Source organism: Carassius auratus, chromosome 32 (assembly GCF_003368295.1).
Source record: "Carassius auratus strain Wakin chromosome 32, ASM336829v1, whole genome shotgun sequence".
NCBI classification, from domain to species: domain Eukaryota; kingdom Metazoa; phylum Chordata; class Actinopteri; order Cypriniformes; family Cyprinidae; genus Carassius; species Carassius auratus.
This window is the reverse complement of record NC_039274.1, coordinates 26,995,032-27,015,062: the sequence shown is the minus strand read 5'-3', so window position 1 is coordinate 27,015,062 and position 20,031 is coordinate 26,995,032. Positions and strand designations below refer to the sequence as shown.

General features: G+C 33.6%; 1 protein-coding gene across 2 annotated transcripts; it reads right to left on the bottom strand.

Moving 5' to 3' along the window:
• Positions 1-497: 497 nt before the first annotated feature.
• LOC113051975 (monoacylglycerol lipase ABHD2-A-like) lies at positions 498-19,460 on the bottom strand. Of its 2 annotated transcripts, none has more exons than XM_026216180.1 (11): positions 19,293-19,460; positions 14,951-15,032; positions 14,539-14,749; positions 10,373-10,548; positions 8,895-9,062; positions 7,986-8,169; positions 5,574-5,666; positions 5,193-5,294; positions 4,332-4,401; positions 4,155-4,239; positions 498-2,492 (listed from the first exon to the last, which is right to left on the bottom strand). In XM_026216180.1, exons 3-11 carry the CDS (start codon positions 14,745-14,747, stop codon positions 2,278-2,280), a joined length of 1,302 nt encoding a protein of 433 aa, XP_026071965.1. In that variant the 5' UTR covers positions 14,748-14,749; positions 14,951-15,032; positions 19,293-19,460; the 3' UTR covers positions 498-2,277. The 2 variants fall into 2 exon arrangements, with proteins under 2 accessions (XP_026071965.1, XP_026071964.1); XM_026216179.1 differs by having other exon boundaries at positions 14,539-14,754; positions 19,293-19,459.
• Between the last annotated feature and the right edge of the window lie 571 nt (positions 19,461-20,031).

Genomic DNA, 20,031 nt, shown 5'->3' with positions numbered 1-20,031 from the left:
ACTGAGGGTTTTAGCCAATCAGTGACAATCTGCACTCAGCGGTCACGTATACTAAACATTACACAGGTTATTTATTTTATTTTTTTGGTCATCAAGCTGCTTTTTCCGTTTTTTCCTTTAGAAACGCAAATAATAAATTTAGCATGATGATAAATCAGTAAAGATTATAAAATCTCAATAAAACATGTCCAGAAATGGCAAAGTAATATTTCACCAAAAAAAAAAAAATTGTTTTTGTGTAAAAAAAAAAAAAAAAAAAAAAATTATATATATTACACATACACATATATATGGATTAATAAAAAAAAAACCATGATGAATAATATTATTTTTACCAAAAAAAGAGATCTGATCTGTAAGAAATCTGTTACAAAAATTTGAAAAAACAGATATTGAGAAGTAGAATTAATGTGGGAAGAAAATTTTATCAGCAAAAATCAAATGTACCCAAAAAAAAAAAAAAAAAGGGAAAATATAATATTCTTAAACCAAAAGGCTTTTTTTTTTTTTTTTTTTTTTTGCAGTGTAATATTACCTGGCCATTTTGTGGCTGCTGGCTTATTATGCCTTGCCTAAAACACCCTGAATCAAATCTAACCGCGCTAAACCAAACTACTGTGTTAAAGGTTTCAGAGGCCTTTGGAAATAACACTTTGGATGTTCCCTTCAAATGTAAACTTCTATCTAATATATTTTCCCCTCGGATTACTCTAATGGGTAACAAGAAGAAGATCAGCTCCACTTCAGACCCTCTCGATTCCAAGTGTTAAAGCAACAAATAAATTCATCAAGTTATTGCACAAAACAGCAAAACGGAAATGAACAAGATAAAGAAAAAACCCTAAAACAATACAACAGCACAAAAAAAAACCTTTAAGTAACCAGTTTTCACAGACGTGCACCAGGAAATGCACTCGGGTCTCCCACTGGGTCCCAAATCGACACGTTACACAATCATCTAGATCTATCGCCTTCAATGGTTCTCCACAAACACGAGTCAATACTGCAGCAACAGCGTGTGCTGTTCTCCACAGGAGCAGGATTTGCCGTCTAAAATCGGGTCGTAGTGCTTGTGGGACGGCCCGCAAGTGAGGACAGACAACACGTTTCGGTAATCACAAGGGATCATTGTCATATAAAAGTGCTAAACAAAAACTGATTGACTAGGAATGTGACTTGGATTCGACCGACGAGGCTTCATGAGTAATAAAGTTTCTCCTGTCACACTTGAAAAGGTCTAGTTAGGTTTAAAATAAGAGTGACATGAATTCTAGCCTGTGTTTAAACGGTTAACAGACCAAGAACTGAATACAGTAGATTAATATTAAGTAATAATATGCACTCAAACAGCATGCCGGTCATATCTAGAAGCACACAGTGCCTGCATAACACTCACTTCCCAGAAACTCGTGTGTTATGAACAGTAAAATCTGTGTGCCGCTTGGGTGAATCTCACAAAACTGGTCAAAAACATGTCTAGGTTATATTTCAAACCAAAAACCAGTTCTTGTAGATATCTTATTTTAAGGACCATTAAATTTTTTTTGCATTGTGTCAATGTTGCGATATCTTAAAATAAAACCATTTCATTCCCTCTTATATTGTTATATTCAAAAAATAAATTGTTATTGAATTATAAACGCTGTGTTATCTGTCATTAATGGTGATTTAGATTATTGTATTACAAATAAATGTTTTGAGTGTGCAACATCGTAAAAGCATGATACACAGCAAAAAAAAAACAAAAAAAAACAACGAACAACTGAAAATTTACTAGAAATTACCAAAGGAAAAAAAGAAAAGGGGGAAAAATGTGCTTACATTAATGCTGAATATTTTAATTGTCTCAAAAATAGTCGTCTTTTTGTTTACCGAAATATTATCTTGCAATATTTTCCAAAAAAATACAAAAAATTTTCCCACCGTTTTTGATTTTTGTGAGATTGACCCAGCTCTGCCAGATCTTGTTTTAGCAGTGATAAACTTTCAGCTTTCAGTGTCCTAGTTAGAGAGCAAGAGATACTGATTTTATCTTAACTACAAACTACAGTAAGTCTAAAACGCCGCCTTCGCTACACGGGTGCTTTGATTGTATTTTGGTCAACGAGTGGCATTGTTTTCTCCCTTGGAAAGTCGTTACGATTTATGTAGGTGATAAACCGTGATAAAAAAGAGAAACAAATATTCCCACTGACAGTGAATGCTTGAAGATGGTGGTCCGACCCCTCGTGTGCGTGGTGAAAATGTCCCGTGGAGGTGAAACGGAGACGGGATCGGTTAGGATTTACTGTCTTGGCATTTGGTTTCGATGGAATGGGCGCCTTGACTTAGACACGGGGGTTTCTGTTTCTCCCACTGGCAGATGGTATTGGCGTAGCCCACGATGACCTTGTCCATCCAGGTGAGGGGATGAGGGAACAGCACAGCGCCCTCGAAGAAACCCAGGTGTCCCCCGTGCAGCGTCAGAGCGAAGATCACGTTTTCTTTCTTTTCTGGAAGGTGAAAAAATAAACCAAACAATCTCAGAATTGCGTAACTCAAATACACCTATTATAGAAGTGCGTTTCTACCACTGAAAAAAAACAACAACAAAAAAAATTTACAGGTAATTGCAACTTTTTCCTCTTACTAATCTGACTTTTTTTCTATAACTTAACTCACAATTATGGCTCCTTTTCTCTGGATTGTGAGATACGAACTTGGAATTGAGTTATTACCGTATTTTTCGGACTATAAGTCGCACCTAAGTATAAGTCGGTTCAGTCCAAGAATATGTCATGACGAGGAAAAAATACATAAGTCGCACTGGACTATAAGTCGCATTTATTTATAGAACCAAGCACCAACAGAAAACATTACCATCTCCAGCCACTAGAGGGCACTATATGTCTTCAGTGTAGACTACAGAAGCACTGAGAAGTACAGAGCGCCATCTGGCGGCTGTAGATGGTAATGCTTTCTCTTGGTTCATGTCAAATTAATTTTGATAAATAAGTCGCACCTGACTACAAGTTGCAGGACCAGCCAAACTATGAAAAAGTGTGACTTATAGTCCGGAAAATACGGGTAAGTCCAATTCTGAGGGGGAGTTTTTTCTCAAAATTGCAATTACAATTCTGATTCAATAACTCACAATTTTGAAAGCATTCAACTTGTGTTTGTTATTAAAAGTAAAACTAACATTTTTTTTTTATCTGAAATAAAGATGGACTAAAGCTACCAAAAAAAAAAAAAAAAGGATATAAAAATTAAAGTTACATTAAAAAAATAAAAAAAATACAGAAACTAATACAAATGTCAAAGCACATTAAAAAAGTGGAGGGAAGTGAATTACTTGTTTACTGTCACTGATCTTCTATCTGATAGCGGTGCAAATATATATTGAGAGCTACAGCAAGATCTACCATTTTTACTATTGCAAAATATATATTGTCACACCGCCAAGCCTTGGTCTATTGCATCAGATTGCTACACTTCCTTAAAAATCTTTCCAACAATACTGAGCCCCATCACACTAACATAAAAAAAACCCTCAGGTCTCCACCGCACACAACACGCTGACGTCCTGACACACTGTGTTTTAATACTCCCCCAAGTCCTGACCATTAGAGACATACAGTTAGAGTTTGTCATTATGACTCGACACATTATCGACACATTATGATATATATATATAGTATGTTAAAACAAACAAGAGATCTCATGCATGTCTAGTTGGGCCTCTGGAGGAATTATGAGTGTTTCTGGAACATGAGGTCATTGTCTAATTAAAGATCAGTGTGGAAATATACTGAAGGCGTGCTGAAGTGGTAAGAGAAGCCATGAGAAAAGACTACAAGAAAAATACAGCCTTTTTTTGGTTTCAAATGGAAAAAAGTACTATTAGGTGGTGTGTTTGAGGCAAACAACACTTTCACTATTGCTCATACTGTACTTAAGGTTAGAAATCCGAACAAACTCCAGCCATGCAGCTCCATGCAATCACATATCAGTTTATGCATTCATGTATTTTAATTATTTCATTAAAAAGTCATTTATTTATTTATTTCAGTCTATTACTTTATGATCTTTTTCATAAATAATAGATGGTGTCACTGTCCAGCACCACCAGGCAGCAATGATTCTTTTGTATAATGCACTCCCCGTCTCTTTACCTGCGAGTGTGCGAGGGATGGTGAGCAGTGAGTTGTGCACGAGCGGATCGTCACCAGAGTTCACCAGCAGCAGAGGCACATTTATCTGCAACACAGAGAGAGGAACTGGAGTCATAAACAGGATGCCGCCACACAGTATTTCCTTATTTCACTAAATCGCATTATTATTTTACTCACATTATGAATGTAATGAACACAGCTCTCCTTCTCATAGTACTCCTTCAGAGAGTTGTGCCCATGGAATTTTCTAGAAAACAAATTGACAACTTGCTATTACTAGGAATATACTAACGTACATCATGTGGACACCTTTCTGCTGAAATAGCATGTAAAAAGCCATTCCCACAATTTTTTATTTATTTAATACATTTCCATAAGACATGACCTTTGGAAAGCACTTTATTTTAAAGTGTCCTTGTTACTATTCTAATAACAATTAATTATGCATAAATACATGCAAGTAACCCTAATCCTAACCATATAGTAAGTACATGTAGTTAGTAAATATTACTCAGTACTTAAATGTATAATTACACTGTAACAAGGACACCTTGAATTAAAGTGAAACTTGACTTTTTTTTTCTTTTTTTTTTACTGTTAAAAATGTATTTATTAAGATAATGCATCGTTCATTCTGACTTCATGTCAGTTACAGGGTTATTATCATTAACTAGCATCACAAAAAAACAGAAATTAAATGCATGTTAACTGAAGTAAAACAAAATAACATATTTAGTTTCAGCCAATTGGCAAAATAACATTTCTAATTTTATTAGTTTAACTAAATAAAAAGAAAGAAATATTAAAGGAACTGAAACTGGATAGAATAATAAAAAAGAAAAAAATAATAATAATAATAAAGAAATAAAAAAATATATCTATATCTATATCTATATCTATATATCTATATATATATATATATATATATATATATATATATATATATATATATATATATATATATGACTACTATTTGTTTACTGGGTGTTTTATTACAAATCTCAAGTCACAAACATGTAGCAATCTCCCTGCACTCACCTCATGATGTTGTCATCGATCTGCATGAGAGATGTGGCAGTGTAAAGCCGGCTCAGATCCGTGTCCACCATTTTAGTGGAGCCCACGCCGAATAACACGCTCCTGTTGAAGCACAACACAACATTCAGCTGAATCTGTTAAACTGACAGCTCCGTGTTTTGATTTATATCCTCTTGCCACCCAGAGGAGAGTGAATCTATCTTGTTTTTGTGTCATCAGAGACAGCACTACTGTTAGTTATTCTGAGATCTCCTAATGGTTTGATCGCAAAAGAAGTGATGAGCTCAAAACAGAACGGTTTCAGAAGAAGAGCGGATATCACAGCCAGCCGCTCGACACGTCTGTCAGGTTCACACTGAGTGAGGACGAGATCAACTGTACCTGTGAGACAAAATGATCTTCTTCATGTTGTCGGCCATCAGGAAGTTATAGAAACGACGGCACTGGTCCCACTGCAGGAACGTCTCCTGAGCCCTGAAACACACACGCGAGTTTTCAATGCTATTCACACTACGTAAAATTTTCATATTTTTATTGTTTGTAATGTTATGAAGACTAAATTGACTATAAATTAAAAAAAGCTATATATACACTTACTGAACAATATCTTTACATTTATAAAAAAAATATATATAAATAATTGTATTAAATAAAACAATTCTATTAAGAGGTTCTTGCATATAATATTCAGAACTGCATGATATATATATGCAATAAAAAATGATGAAAAATCATTGATGAAATGATGAAAAATCATAATTCATTATCAAGCTGTTCCTGACCATTTTTCAGTCTCTCTCTCCCTGAAGACTTCTATACATCATTATCTATCAAACAATCTATCTATCTATCTATATATATATAGAGAGAGAGAGAGAGAAAGAGAGAGAGAGAGAGAGAGAGAGAGCAAGAGAGCGAGAGAGAGAGCGAGAGAGAGAGAGATTGAGAGAGAGAGCGAGAGAGCGAGCGAGAGAGAGTTTTTAGGGGAAGAGAGAAAATGGCCATGAAAAACTAAATTAATGTCTATGTTAAAATATCAAAAATATAAAAAGTATAACATGCATGAGCCCTTTAATATCATTTCCATCCAGCTAAATTGATAAGGTGCATTAAAGGGGATCTTGAATATAATAATCTGTCAGATAATCAGTCTGAGCAGATCAGCCGAGGTATTACAGACACAGTAATCCTGTCAGAAGGCAGAGCTGGACTGTTCGACAGCACGCTGGTGCCGGTGCCAAGTGTGTCGACCTGCTGCCGAAAACCCCAGCAGAGACAACAACAAGGTGTGGCTTCAGAGTCAGCCAAGCCCAAACATGTCCACCGCATTCCAGAGCTGCTTCATCACATGCTTATTCACTGATGTCAGGCTGAGCTGGTCCCATGTTTAGTGGGAGGAGCTGCTGCTCTGGTGCTATTTCAACACTGACATCTTTACACACAGTGTGCAATCACTTTTTTTTTGGCTCTGCCGGATAGGTCAAATCAGATTTACATATCTCAAAAACTTATCTACTGTACAATAAACTAATATATGATGAAAGTACTTTGGCATTGGTCTAATAGCCTGTATACAGACTGATATTGAATGCTTATTACATAGAGCTCATTAGATAGGCCTAGACTCTATTTGGTGCAAGTTAAAATTAACCAGACTGAGTTTTTAGAAAGACCATTACAATATTTGAGGTCAGTAAGTTGTTTTTATATTTTGGAAGAAGTCTACAAACGGTTAGGCATTCAAATGTTTGTGTAAGCCATTCATCTGTGCAGCTCTGATGGAGAACGTATTGAAAAAGTTGATAAATGACTGATATCAGCATCCTAGGTATCAAGCTTTATAACTTTTGTTACTCTACACTTCATTCAAATGTTTGGGATCAGAAGGATGGGGGTTTTTTTTATGTTTTTGAAATAAGTGTCTTATGCTCACCAAGGTGGCTTTTATTTCACCAAAAACAGTAATACTGTCAAAAATCATTATTGTATTTGAATATATGTTACAATGTAATTCATATCTTAAAGCTTAATCTTCAGCATCATTACTCCAGTCTTCAGTGTCACATGACCCTTCAGAAATCATTATGATATACTGATTTGCTGCTCAAGAAACATTAATTATCATTAACAATAATAATATTATCAATGATGCAAAACCGTTTATTTTTGTGCAAACCATTATTTATTTTCTGCATTCTCTGATGAATAGAAAGTTGGAAATATAAATATTCTGTAACATATTATAAATGTCTTTAATGTCACTCTTGATCAATCATCTTGCTGAATAAAAATTAAAAAAAAAAAAGTGTTTGAATTGCATATAACTTTTGTAGCCAATTGAAATTGAAGCGCACCTCATTGACTTTGTTGAAATAGAGGTGCTTCGCACATTTGACTTCCTCTGGGAGGATTTAAACATGCGCTAGAAACCCGCAGACTTTTTATGCTGTTCCATTAGAGAAGCACTATTTTAGCTCACAGGGATATGCTTATACAAATGTGCAAACAGAGTGTGTTTACTTTGCACGAGTTTCATGCAACATGCAAATGTCAAGTGGAGGAAACAGGTGGACATCTGTGCCTTTTATAATCACTAACTGCAATAAACACACTGTCAGTTCTTATCTAGAGTACAGGCGGAGTCCACTGACAGTAGTGACGAAATGGTCCACCCAAAGCAACTTGGCGACATTCTTTATTTGGGCAGTACGCCCAACCCTTCATGGATCTGTCCCACACCCTCTGGAGCTACATCAGGTGTCATATATTCTGTCTGAGAACAGAGCGGCTCACCTCAGTGCACTGTAGCCCTGGCACACGCTCACACAGCACAGAACCCGCTCCTGGTTAGTACGGTTCTCTCCCAGGAACTTGCACACGATATTCCCCCCAAGACTGAAGCCCACCACGATAAGTTTGGTCTGGAGATACGTCTTTTTGATGAAGCCCACCATTGCTGCAAACTCCCATGTACAGCCTGCGGAGAGAAACAAACAAAAAAACCTTAATTTTGCCACTATCTACAACAAAATATGAAGTTGACTAGTCACAAAAACTGACCTGTTTAGCATTATAAAATTAAGATTTACATCTATAAAATCTGATAAAATAAAATCTGCTAGAATAAACTGAATAAATTAATAAATTAATAAAAAATAAATAAAATTAAGGCAAACAGCACAGATTTATGTATTGACAGTAAATCTATGGCTATAGGATCTCAAAGGTGCAATTAGAAAGGCCAAAAATATAACTTTTATTATTTTTTATTTATTATTTGCACAATTCTCAAACACTATAAAAGCTCAAATTCATATTAAATCTGGTAAAATATAAAAAATAAAACCTGATAAAATATAAAATAGCATCTGATAAAATAAAACCAGATTACATTTAAAAGTAATTAACAGGCTAAAATAAAATAAAAACTGAAAATACAATAAATAAAGACTTAAAATTAAATTAAATTAAAGCAGACAGCAAACATCACAGTATTGATTGCACAAATGTATGTATAGGATCACAAAGGTATTAAATTATGACCAAAATTTAAATAAAATGTACATAAAAAAATATGCTTATTTTATATAGGCATGCATGGATTACTGCTTTATTGAATTAACTGAAAAGTGTCTGATTAATCACTATTTCCCTCTAGAAATATGAAGTTTCCTGAATGAACACTTTTGCATCGTCTCGTACCGTAGGTGAACATGCGAGGGGAGGTAAGCTCAATGTTCGGCAAGGCCCCGAGGTGATTGAGCACAGCACAGCGGTAGCCCTGTTTCTGTGAATAATCCACGAACGTGCGGATATAGTGCTTCTCACTGTGGTTCCCAATGCCAGGACAGATGACCATGGTGACGTCCTCTGTCAAACCAACACAAAATATTACAGCACTTGCGATGGAAGCTATTTCACATCTAGACAAATATATGCAAATGTATGCGGACAGATGTTTGAGTTGCTCAACATTATCATACTGTTTAGCTTTTCTTTTCCAGATAATGTGTCACAATATTAGCTCAGAGCAAACAAATGCAAAATACACTGAATAATAACATAGCTGCTGCAAAAATTCACTTTCAAACGCATTGACATTGTAATGAAACCGATGCAGGTATTTATTTTACAATTACTTTTTTTGTATAGTGCTTTGTTCATTTTTTCTTCTGTGCTGTTTTTATATCAAAATCAGCTCTTAAAAACATTTGTTAATCCAAATTAATAAAATGTCATAATTGCCACTAATAATTGTAATTTGAAATGTGACATCTTTCTTTAAACCTTTTTTTTTTAAATGGAAAATTCAGTCTTAACCAAAAAGGTACGGAAGCTTTATTCTGCCACAAATTTAATAAATAAATAATAAATAAATAAATAAATAATAATTAAATATGTATATATATATATATATATATATATGTATATATATATATATATATATATATATATATATATGTATATATGTATATATATATATATATATATATATATATATATATATATATATATATATATATATATAATAAAAAAATTAAAATAAAATAATAATTATATATATATATACACACATTTATAATAGTTTCTCTCACTATTCCAAATTTTTCCTCAGAATTTTGAATCCTGAAATTCAGATTTTTATCCCCCCTCAGAATTCTACATGATTCTTTTTTTTTTCACCATGGAATAAGAAAATAAAAAAGGTATTTGTGAGTTTATATATTAAACTTACATTTTACTGTAATATTAAAATAATCAACTTAAATAAAACTTAAATAATATAAACTTAAATATAAAATGTAATATTTATATATTAAACTAGATCTACATCTACAGTTTATATCTCACACCTGCGATAAAAAATGTCAGATTTTTTGAAGATATAAAATTTACAAGAATAAAGAATTGCAAAATAGAAAGTCTTATGTTATCGTTATTATATTTTTATTCCCTATTGGAAATAAGCTTCCATGAAAAGGTCACCAGACCTAGATAAGTTCATCACAAAGATAAGCATTGCTGTAATTAATACCCCTTCTTCAGAATGATGATGGAGCAAGCTATTTATATGTCAATGACACTTCCTCTTTGATCCTGAATGCTAGACTCTCCTAGAATCAGGAGTATAGTGTTACGGTCCTGCTCAGGCTAAATAAACCCAACTACGTGGCACTGACCTCCGGACTGATGACCTGCCAGCGGTTCAAAGAGGTCAAAGGTTGCCGTGGCTCCGTCCTGCATGGGCAGATATTTGCGCAGGCCGAACGGGTGTGGTGCACTGACCCGACCCAACTTTCCATAGAGGGCCGTCTGCAAATGACCACTTTTACCCCATAGTAGAGGAGGAATGTACCTAGAATATGACACACAATCTCAGATTTATACAGTGTTACATGATTTGCACTAAAAATGTACTTCAAAAAGACCCATTTGAAAATACTGAAGAAGCCTGTAGTCGGCTCAGATGAGAATTGTTCAAAAACATACATGAGGTCACATAAGGGTCATCAGGCTTTGATCATTTTTAATTGGAAAATTACTCATGAAGCAAAACACTGAGAAATTAAACACACAGGAGCTTAAAAATGGAGATACCAATAGAAAAGTTTGTTAAGAACCAGAATATAGTATTATTTTTAGATGTCTTCGATACTTCTTGAGTTACAGACATAAACAATTTGGGAGAGTTTTTTTTTTTTTATCATCGTCACCATTGGCATATAATGCATTGAGGGTTGCTAAAGTTAACAGATTTTACTAATAAATATACCAATCTCTGTGAAAAAATAAAACAAAACTATGATGCTGCCATCTTTCTAAAGTTATTGACTTCTCCCGTAATTTGGCTCCAAATCTCCAATTGCCATTTTGACCTCCTACAAAACAGTGGTTTATTCCGTATATATTCATTCATGGCATTTAATATTTTGGATTTTATCACTATTTATGTTCGTTTACAATAATAATACTTCTAGGTTCACGTTTCATCTAAATGAAACATACAGAGTGTGCATATTTTTCTGATGTTTATGAACCATTAGTATAGCGGCCCACAGGTTTGTCTCTGGGTCAAGTCACATTACTGCTGACTCCATGCATCATCGCACAGGTGCATGTGCTGTTGTGTAATAGCCCTGCCTACCAATTAGACTTTAACCAATGACACACTGACCCTTCGCTAAGCGTGTGGGTTGCTAGGTCTCATAGGAATGAACTGAACATTAGACATTACTAGACATTGAAGCCCAAACGGAACAAACACTGATAGTAAGAAGAATATCAGAATGATTTCTGAAGGATCATGTGACACTGAACACTGGAGGAATGATGCAATTAAACAATTTTTAATTAATTTAACAATTTTAATTAATATTTCACAATGCTACAGATTTGACTTATTTTGATCAAATAAATGCAGCCTTGGTGAGTGTAAAAGACTTATTTCAAAAGCATAAAAACAAACGGATGGCAACACATCAATATTTCCTAGTTTATAACGAAGTTCATTTACATTTTTTTTAAAAGGACACAGATTAACATGCATCTTATTTGGGTACATTGAATCACTTCACACTCATTTTATTATGGATAATTTCTGTAAAATGCATATTGGCATTCTACATACATTCAAGGATAAAAATTTGTTTTTAAGTTGTGAGAAACATTTTATTGAGAAACTAATTCTTGATTATTTGATATTAAACAGAAAATGCTTCTTGAACTGTTCTTTAATCTGTGAATTTTTTCTTTCTAGAATATCGCAGTGAGATTTATACCTTTCTGAATATGATCACTCGAGACCCAACTTTGCTCAGTATCAGTACGAGGCAAAATTCTAGAACATCACTGTCTGAGGACAAAACTTCCTGGAACATGGAGACTTTTCACTGTTTTGAGAGATTAAAATTCTAGAACACAGGAATGCAACTTTGTTCTAAAATGGTTAACTTCTCAGAACATCACTATTTTGAGCTGTAAACATTCCATGACATTCTAATTCACTGGCAACTGCCTAATCAACTTGTCCACCTCTGCTCTGCTAACTAAAGGCATCCAGACCCCTTAAGGAATGCTCGTTTGCACAAAGTGAGCCAGCAGTAAACAAAGTTCCCTTCTCACGGTCACTGGGATCTATTGCACACCTCCTGAAGTATTACATAACATGCTCTCACGATGTAGCCTCAAGCATCGCTACATAACCACTGACTATTATATGTGATTATCCCTAAAATACCGGTTATGAGAGGCTAGCAATGAAAGCCGGGCTGGTTTAATCTGCTCACAATGACACGGTCAAATGAGACGAGCTAAGGATCAGCACAGAGAGCTTTACCAGAAAGAAACAAGTCATTTGAGGAGAGCGGACTTTAGAAAACCCTAGAGGAGATAAATTAAGCAACACACACTTCCACACGATCCAGACTCGCTTTAAATAACCAGGTGCATCTCTGGAATGTCGACAATGTTGACGCGTCGCTTAACGAACAACAGAACGAACCAGAAACAGGCTTTCTTTGTTCCTCGTACTGCATCTTTGACTGAGCTGCAGTCATGATCAAGCATCAAAGATGAAAAAACTCAACTAAAAGGAAGGAAGCATGCAGCGGCGCAGCCACGTTGGCGTGACACGCCTAAAAATGTTCCAAAGTCCAGACCCACAATGCAACATCACAGGCATGAGCGACTAATATCAATGCTTGACTAAATAACCTCTAGATCTACAAAGTCGGAACCCTCCGAAACGCTTGTTTTCTCAAAAGGCGTTTAACTGGAAAATCCTCCGGCATAATAAACATGGGAAAAGTTCATTGTGCCACCGAGGAGATAAGGATAAGTACGGACAATGGGCTGAGTTTGGTCCACTGATCTCTTTGCACCTAGTGAAGTAGCTGTACTGGAAAATAATGATTGCATAACCAGCCGGGAGTCACTCTGAATTACAAAAAACGCCCACCAGCACTGTGCATCGGACATATGCGATGCATATCGCAACCACTGAGGTCAATGTGTGCAGATGACATGTTTCTTATTTTAACTGCAGATTGTGATCTAATACAACAAAATGGACGAGGAGTTGAAACCAAGAATAACAATGGCTTTTAAGTGTATTACACACTATACAATGGCAGTGCAGGTATACAAACCTTTCTGTAGTTTACTGGAAAGGCACGCTTCGTCTTGGCTTCAAGAGTAAATGGTAAATTAACCGTAAGTTGTTAACTTACAGCTAAAAATAAATCCTTGATGCATCACCTCACTGTTCTCATAAACTGTTGTGGTGCAATTGAAGCATGAAAATGACTGCATTTCATGAGAAAAGTTTGTATACTAAACACCTTCCAAAAATGCCTGATGCATTCTCACGAAAGCATTGATCGGCGTGCATTTTACATTTAATGCACACTGCAGCAAACAGACTGTATGGTTTATTTCACTGATAAAATGACCTTATTGAGTTTGAATGCTTAAACTTTGTGTTTGAGAGCAATGGTAAACACGGTGCTGTGGTAATGAAACCTTACTCAAAAATGTGATTTCTGATATTTACAAACTTCCTTCAGAAGTGTCTTAACTGCAGCTGAACCACAACCGAACTCATGCAACATTACTCATTCTGTGTGAGGAACAATGTTGTCTTCTCTTTTCCCTACTTTGTATCATAGTTTAGGTGGTTACACCTTTATAAAATATTTTTATAAAGTACTGTATTATAGCTCAGTCTTGTTGACTAAAACTATTTAAAATTGTTTTGCTAATTGAAATAAAGCCGAAACAGTGAAATATAAATGTTAAAACTAAAAAACTAAAAAATAAACGTGTTGAAAATAAAGAAATGCTACAGTTTAGGTTTTAAAAATAATACAATTGAAAAAAGAAATATAAAGTGTTGACAAAATTACAAAATTTAAATTATGACAAAATTAGAAAATATTAAAGCCAGTTCAAATTATGAATGCATCTAATAAATAATATGCATGGTTCTTTGATACAAAAGTGGTACTGATTACAATATTCATATAGCATGGCTTTTACATGGTAGTCTAAAGTAATTCAAAGAACACTGTTTTTATTTTAATACATGCCCAAAACAATCATGGCATTAATAAAGCTTAAAATAACTGTTAAATATAGATTTTCTGTTTTCTATTTCAAAATATAGTTTATTCCTATGATAACAAAGCTGAATTTTCAGCATCATTACTCCAGTTTCCTTAGGAAATTATGCATGCTTTAGACTCAGCAACTATGTGCTTAAATCAGCGCAGCTTCAGGAACAGAGATGTGGTTTACCCCGTAGACACGGTGAGTGCAGTGAAATGATCATCTAAAGAGTCACACTCACTCTTTGGTCAGAATAGGACAGGACTTGAGCAGGAAGAGGTTAAGTGCTGTATCCTGGTAAGTGAGGTCCGGCGGAGCGGTGGGACTTTTCAAGTTTAGACACCGGACGATGACGTAGAGAACCGTGGCCACTGCCGCCAACTTCATGCCGTCAAACATGGCTGGCATCTCCGGCGCCACCGTGTACACCTCCGATTCATGAGGGTTCATATCTGCGCTGATAATAAACAATAACAGATGACTAGAACCTAGAACTGTTCGTTTGGTTGTGTTTGACGCCATGTCGGCTTCCGTGGCTATTTTCAAGGTGAGAAAAGCATTAAGCATTAACAAGCATAAATACAGGCACGATAAAGCATAAACAAGGAAATCAAGAAGGTGATCTGAACCCAGAAACTGAGTTAATCACTTACTTCGTAGGTGTTCTCGTATTCTCTGACGAAGACTGAGGATGTTATTGGTGTGGACTGTAGCTCACAGTGATCTGGTCAATTTCTTTGAGGAAGGGAAAAAAGAAAGGGTTACACGTATCAGAAACAAAAAGAGGAGATAAGGTTGATTACGTATACTATCAGTGTCAAGTTGAGTAACAAGCACATGTTAATTACGTAACTACCAGCTCTCTGCATTTTAAATGAATATTTCCACCCAATGTTTATATTCGGTGTCAACTCAACTAGAGGTCCCCGGCTCAAACTGACGATTTTCTTAATAGTTTTTCTGGTGAAAGAAATACCTGGATTAAAAAGAAACCCAAAATATTAAATGTCATGGATGTATATTTTCTGAATAATCCACTATTTTGTAGAGGGGGGTCAAAATGAGGACTTCACCTGGGATTTCAAGACAAATGTTTAGAAAGATGAGAGTATCATTGTGTAATTTTCCCACAGAGATTGGTAGGTCTATTAGCAATATCCGTCTGTTTTTTCCTTTTTAAAAGAAAAGAAGAATCATCTTTATGCAAAATTAATCACATTTGGTTTTTGACCACTGGAAGCGTGTGCAGTTTACTCCCGGAGTCATACTGAAACTGCAATATCTCTGGAAATCAACCATACGGGGCTTTAAAAATGAAGACACCAAAAGGAAAGTTTGTTAAGACCCAACATCTCAAAAGCCATTAAGATATCTTTAAAAGCTCTTAAGTTACAGGAACGCAAACTTTGGAGAAAAACTTTTAAATGGTCACCATTGGCACATAATAAAACAAAGATTGCTGAAGTCAACAGATTCTACTAACAGACCTACCAATCTCTGTGAAAAAATAACATTTTATGTAATAACAATAATCATTATATGGAAAAGAGAAGCAATCATGTAATACATTTAATGAAAGTGAATGGTGACTACAGCTCAGGGTTATAATAGTTAACTAGAACTCAAACTAAAACCATTAAAACATTTTTATTATTCAAAATAATAGAAACATTAACTGAGGGAACATAAAATGTGTATGTAAGTATATATATATATATATATATATATATATATATATACAGTACAGACCAAAAGTTTGGAAACATTACTATTTTTTATGTTTTTGAAAGAAGTTTCTTCTGCTCATCAAGCCTGCATTTATTTGATCAAAAATACAGAAAAAAACTGTAATATTGTGAAATATTATTACAACTTAAAATAATAGTTTTCTATTTGAATATACTTTTTTAAAATAATTTATTCCCGTGATGCAAAGCTGAATTTTCAGCATCATTCCTCCAGCCTTCAGTGTCACATGTAACATCAGTCGATCACATGATCATTTAGGAATCATTCTAATATTCTGATTTATTATGAGTGTTGGAAACAGTTCTGCTGTCTAATATATTTGATCAATAAAAGGTTCAAAAGAACTGCATTTATTAAAAATAAAAAAAATTCTAATAATATATATTCTAATAATATATTTTCTTTACTATAACTTTTTATCAATTTAACACATCCTTGCTGAATAAAATAATTGATTTTATAAAAAAAAATAAGAAAAAAAAATTACTGACCCCAAATTACTGACAAGTAGTGTATATTGTTATTACAAAATATTTATATTTTAAAAACATAGCTTCTTTTTTTTTACTTTTTATTCATCAAAGTATCCTAAAAAAGTATCACATGTTCTGAAAAAATATGAAGCAGCAGAACTGTTTCCAACTTTGATAATGAATCATCATGTTAGAATGATTTCTAAAGGATCATGTGATAATTATCCTAAAAAATCAGATTTGCATCACAGAAATAAATGATAATTTAAAGTATAATACATTTAAAAACAATTATTTTAAGTTGTAATTATATTTCACAATATTACTGTTTTTTTTTTTTTTTTTTTTTTTTTTTTTTATCAAATAAATGCAGGCTTGATGAGCAGAAGAAACTTCTTTCAAAAACATTACAAATAGTAATGTTTCCAAACTTTTGGTCTGTACTGTGTGTGTACAGACACACACACACACACACACACACATTTCAGCTAGTTGCCAAAACGAAAATTCTTATTTTCATTTAGGTTAACTTAATGTACTAGTAACTAAACTAAAAACTATACAGACCATAAAAAACTAATAAAAATGAATAAAATAAAATATAAAAGATAAAACCTTAGCTAGATAAAAAACGAAAATGGAAACTATAAAAATAGAATCTTATTTTAAATATTTAGAAAACTATAATAGTATCACACTGATACTAAAATAACTTGGCCATGGGTGTCAAGCAAGATTTGAGCTGATTATTGGCTTTAATCTCATTATATGTCTTCAAAAGATATTCTACAGGTCTGAAAGACATCAATGACTCACTCTCCTCAAATGATCCCAATAATGACATTAATGTGTGAGATGAGGACTTGAGCATTTACAACATTTAAGTGTTAAATCTTACTTATGCTTCTAAATAAAGTGGACGTTTATGATAATCCTTTTAGAGTGCTAAATTAATTTAAAAGAAATTTCTTGATTTTAATGAGATAATGTGAAGGCATGGCAGTGTACATGATCCAGCTCTGTTAACTAGAGTGGACTTCAATTTTTAATTGTGAGGAAATGCACCTGTCAACTTGATTCCCTCAGACCATGCTCATTTCTGTCTTAACATGCATGAAGTTCAATGGACTACATGTGAATTTTGTCCCCTAATTTAATGAGGAAGACTGGATTTCTTTTAGATCCATTCTTGAGGTTGTGATTTGTGAAATGAATCTGAATCAATGAAATTAATGTAATCAAACAGTATAAAGCAATTACAGTCAACATCATTCACTGATCAAAGATAATCCAAGAGAACCCAAATTTGGTGTGTCAATCCACATTTACATAGACTTTTGTTTTAGTTTATCAACAAACATGATTACATAATGCTTAATAAGCCAGTAGTTAATATTTTAAAATGTCAGCATCGTGAAACATGGATTTGTATAATGTTCATAAATGCATGCAAGTTGTTTAAATACAGAGATATTGTATATGCAATAGATTAGAGGCAATACATAATGTGTGTAACAATTTGAGAGATGCTCTTGAAACAAAAAAACAAAAAAAACAAAAAAAAATTTGGGCATTTTCACTCTAAAATCAACTGGAAAGTAATATATAGAAAATTAAATTTTTAGCATCAATTAGACAGTTTTATAGGTTTTATTAATATTTTAAATGTTTTTATGTTTAAGTTAAAGGCTTAGTGATTTTGTTGTGCTTTTATTTCATGTCCTTCAATTCTTCGTATTGTAATTCAGTTAAGATTTTTTTTATTTAAAGTAAAAAAAATAAAATCTGGTTTTGGTTCATTTTAACTATAATGAACCCTCTTTAGGATTATGATATATATATATATATATATATATATATATATATATACATACATATACATATATATATATATATATATATATATATATATATATATATATATATATATATATATACACATACACAAATATACAATTTAAACTTTATCTCTATGCATCGTTGTAGCATTAGTTATATTGCTTTACACCAATTTTAAAATCATTGTATAACAGTATTAATTTCCTGTAGTAGAGTAATAAAATTGCCATGTCATAAGTCTGACCATTACAAATAATAGAAATACTACAAGTGATTCAAGGTTGGATTAGAATAATGAAAACGGAGGGATAATATCTGTATTAATGTAATGTCATAATGACAAATATCTCAATGGAACCAAAGCAGATTTGTGCATAAAAAAAAAAAAATCTGGGCATAATCTTGAAAGGTTTCAGAAAAATGACCTATGGGCATATGATTATATCTACTGATAATGATCATAAATGATCAAGGCGTTAGATACCAACAGTGTTATTAAAGTAAAGCATGTAAACACATCTCATGATGGTGTTTTGATTCGTGACGGTGTGTGGTGTGTGTCCTGCAGAATAAGGCCCAGCATCTGCCTTTACTTCAAAACACCTTCAAATATTGATATATCCTCTTGTTATTAGATCTAAAAACAGTGTGGATATACATGCATTGGGAAAACAAGTGTGTTGCAGATGTCAACAGGGAAAACCAGGACTCATCTAGTCATCGTTTACACTTATATTAGTGTGACAACAACGACACATAATACAATTATCTACTTAAGACATAGAGAATGAACAAAAAAAAATTGTAAATTTGGTTAAAACTAGCATAACATCCCTTTAAAACTCAGAATAGACATGAAAAGAGACGACACCCCTACACAGACACAAGTCAAAAATATTAATAAATAAATAAAAAACGCATCGACTCATCATACCTCGTTCCCCAATCGATCCCAAACCTCTCCGTTTCCCTGTATCGGTCAGATGTAGAGGAGTGTGTTTTTATTTAGCCTTGCATTATCCGTGCTTGTTTCTGGTATTTTCTTCACTCCTTGTCTCATCTACAGATAGACACAGACGCAACAGCATTTCCTGCTTTACACGAGCTCGTTTACATACCGCGCTCCCTATTGGCTAATACGGACTGTTGCGTCATGGGGCACCGCCTCTTTTTTTATAACAGCCCTTCGAAGGCACGTTGCAGCAGCGTGAGAAACATGTTCTGGCTGAAACACGGAAAATGGTCGCACTTGCAATTATACGCCTCTGGTGTAAATAAGAATAATACTGGTGATAACGATAATAGTAATCTAGACATGGATATTAAATTAAAATTAATAATTTAAGCAGATGCTTTTACTCAAATTTATTACGAAAAAAGCAATCAAAAGACAACAACGAAAGAGCAAATATATATATATTTATAAGATACAAGTTCTTTTTCTGAAGATGTCACATCTTGATTCTTGTGATATTATAGTGCTTTAAGTAAAATAGTGTCCAACATTTGCAGAGATCCCTGCTAGAGTGAAAATATCTCTTAACTAGCAAACTAGCTCCACCTTGTGAAATTTCATAAACTATTTTTGAAATGCATTATTATGGAGTTTAGACTTTTTTTAAATAGATCAAATTATATATATTTCTTACAAAATATAATTAATTTCGCTGAAT

Excerpts from the sequence above, each read along its gene's own strand:
- LOC113051975 (XM_026216180.1), bottom strand. The coding sequence starts at position 14,747 with ATGAACCCTCATGAATCGGAGGTGTACACGGTGGCGCCGGAGATGCCA. Across the intron at positions 5,295-5,573 it reads AAGATCATTTTGTCTCACAG|GAGCGTGTTATTCGGCGTGG; the intron begins GTACAGTTGATC and ends GTGCTTCAACAG. Across the intron at positions 2,493-4,154 it reads CATCCCTCGCACACTCGCAG|AAAAGAAAGAAAACGTGATC; the intron begins GTAAAGAGACGG and ends TTCACCTTCCAG.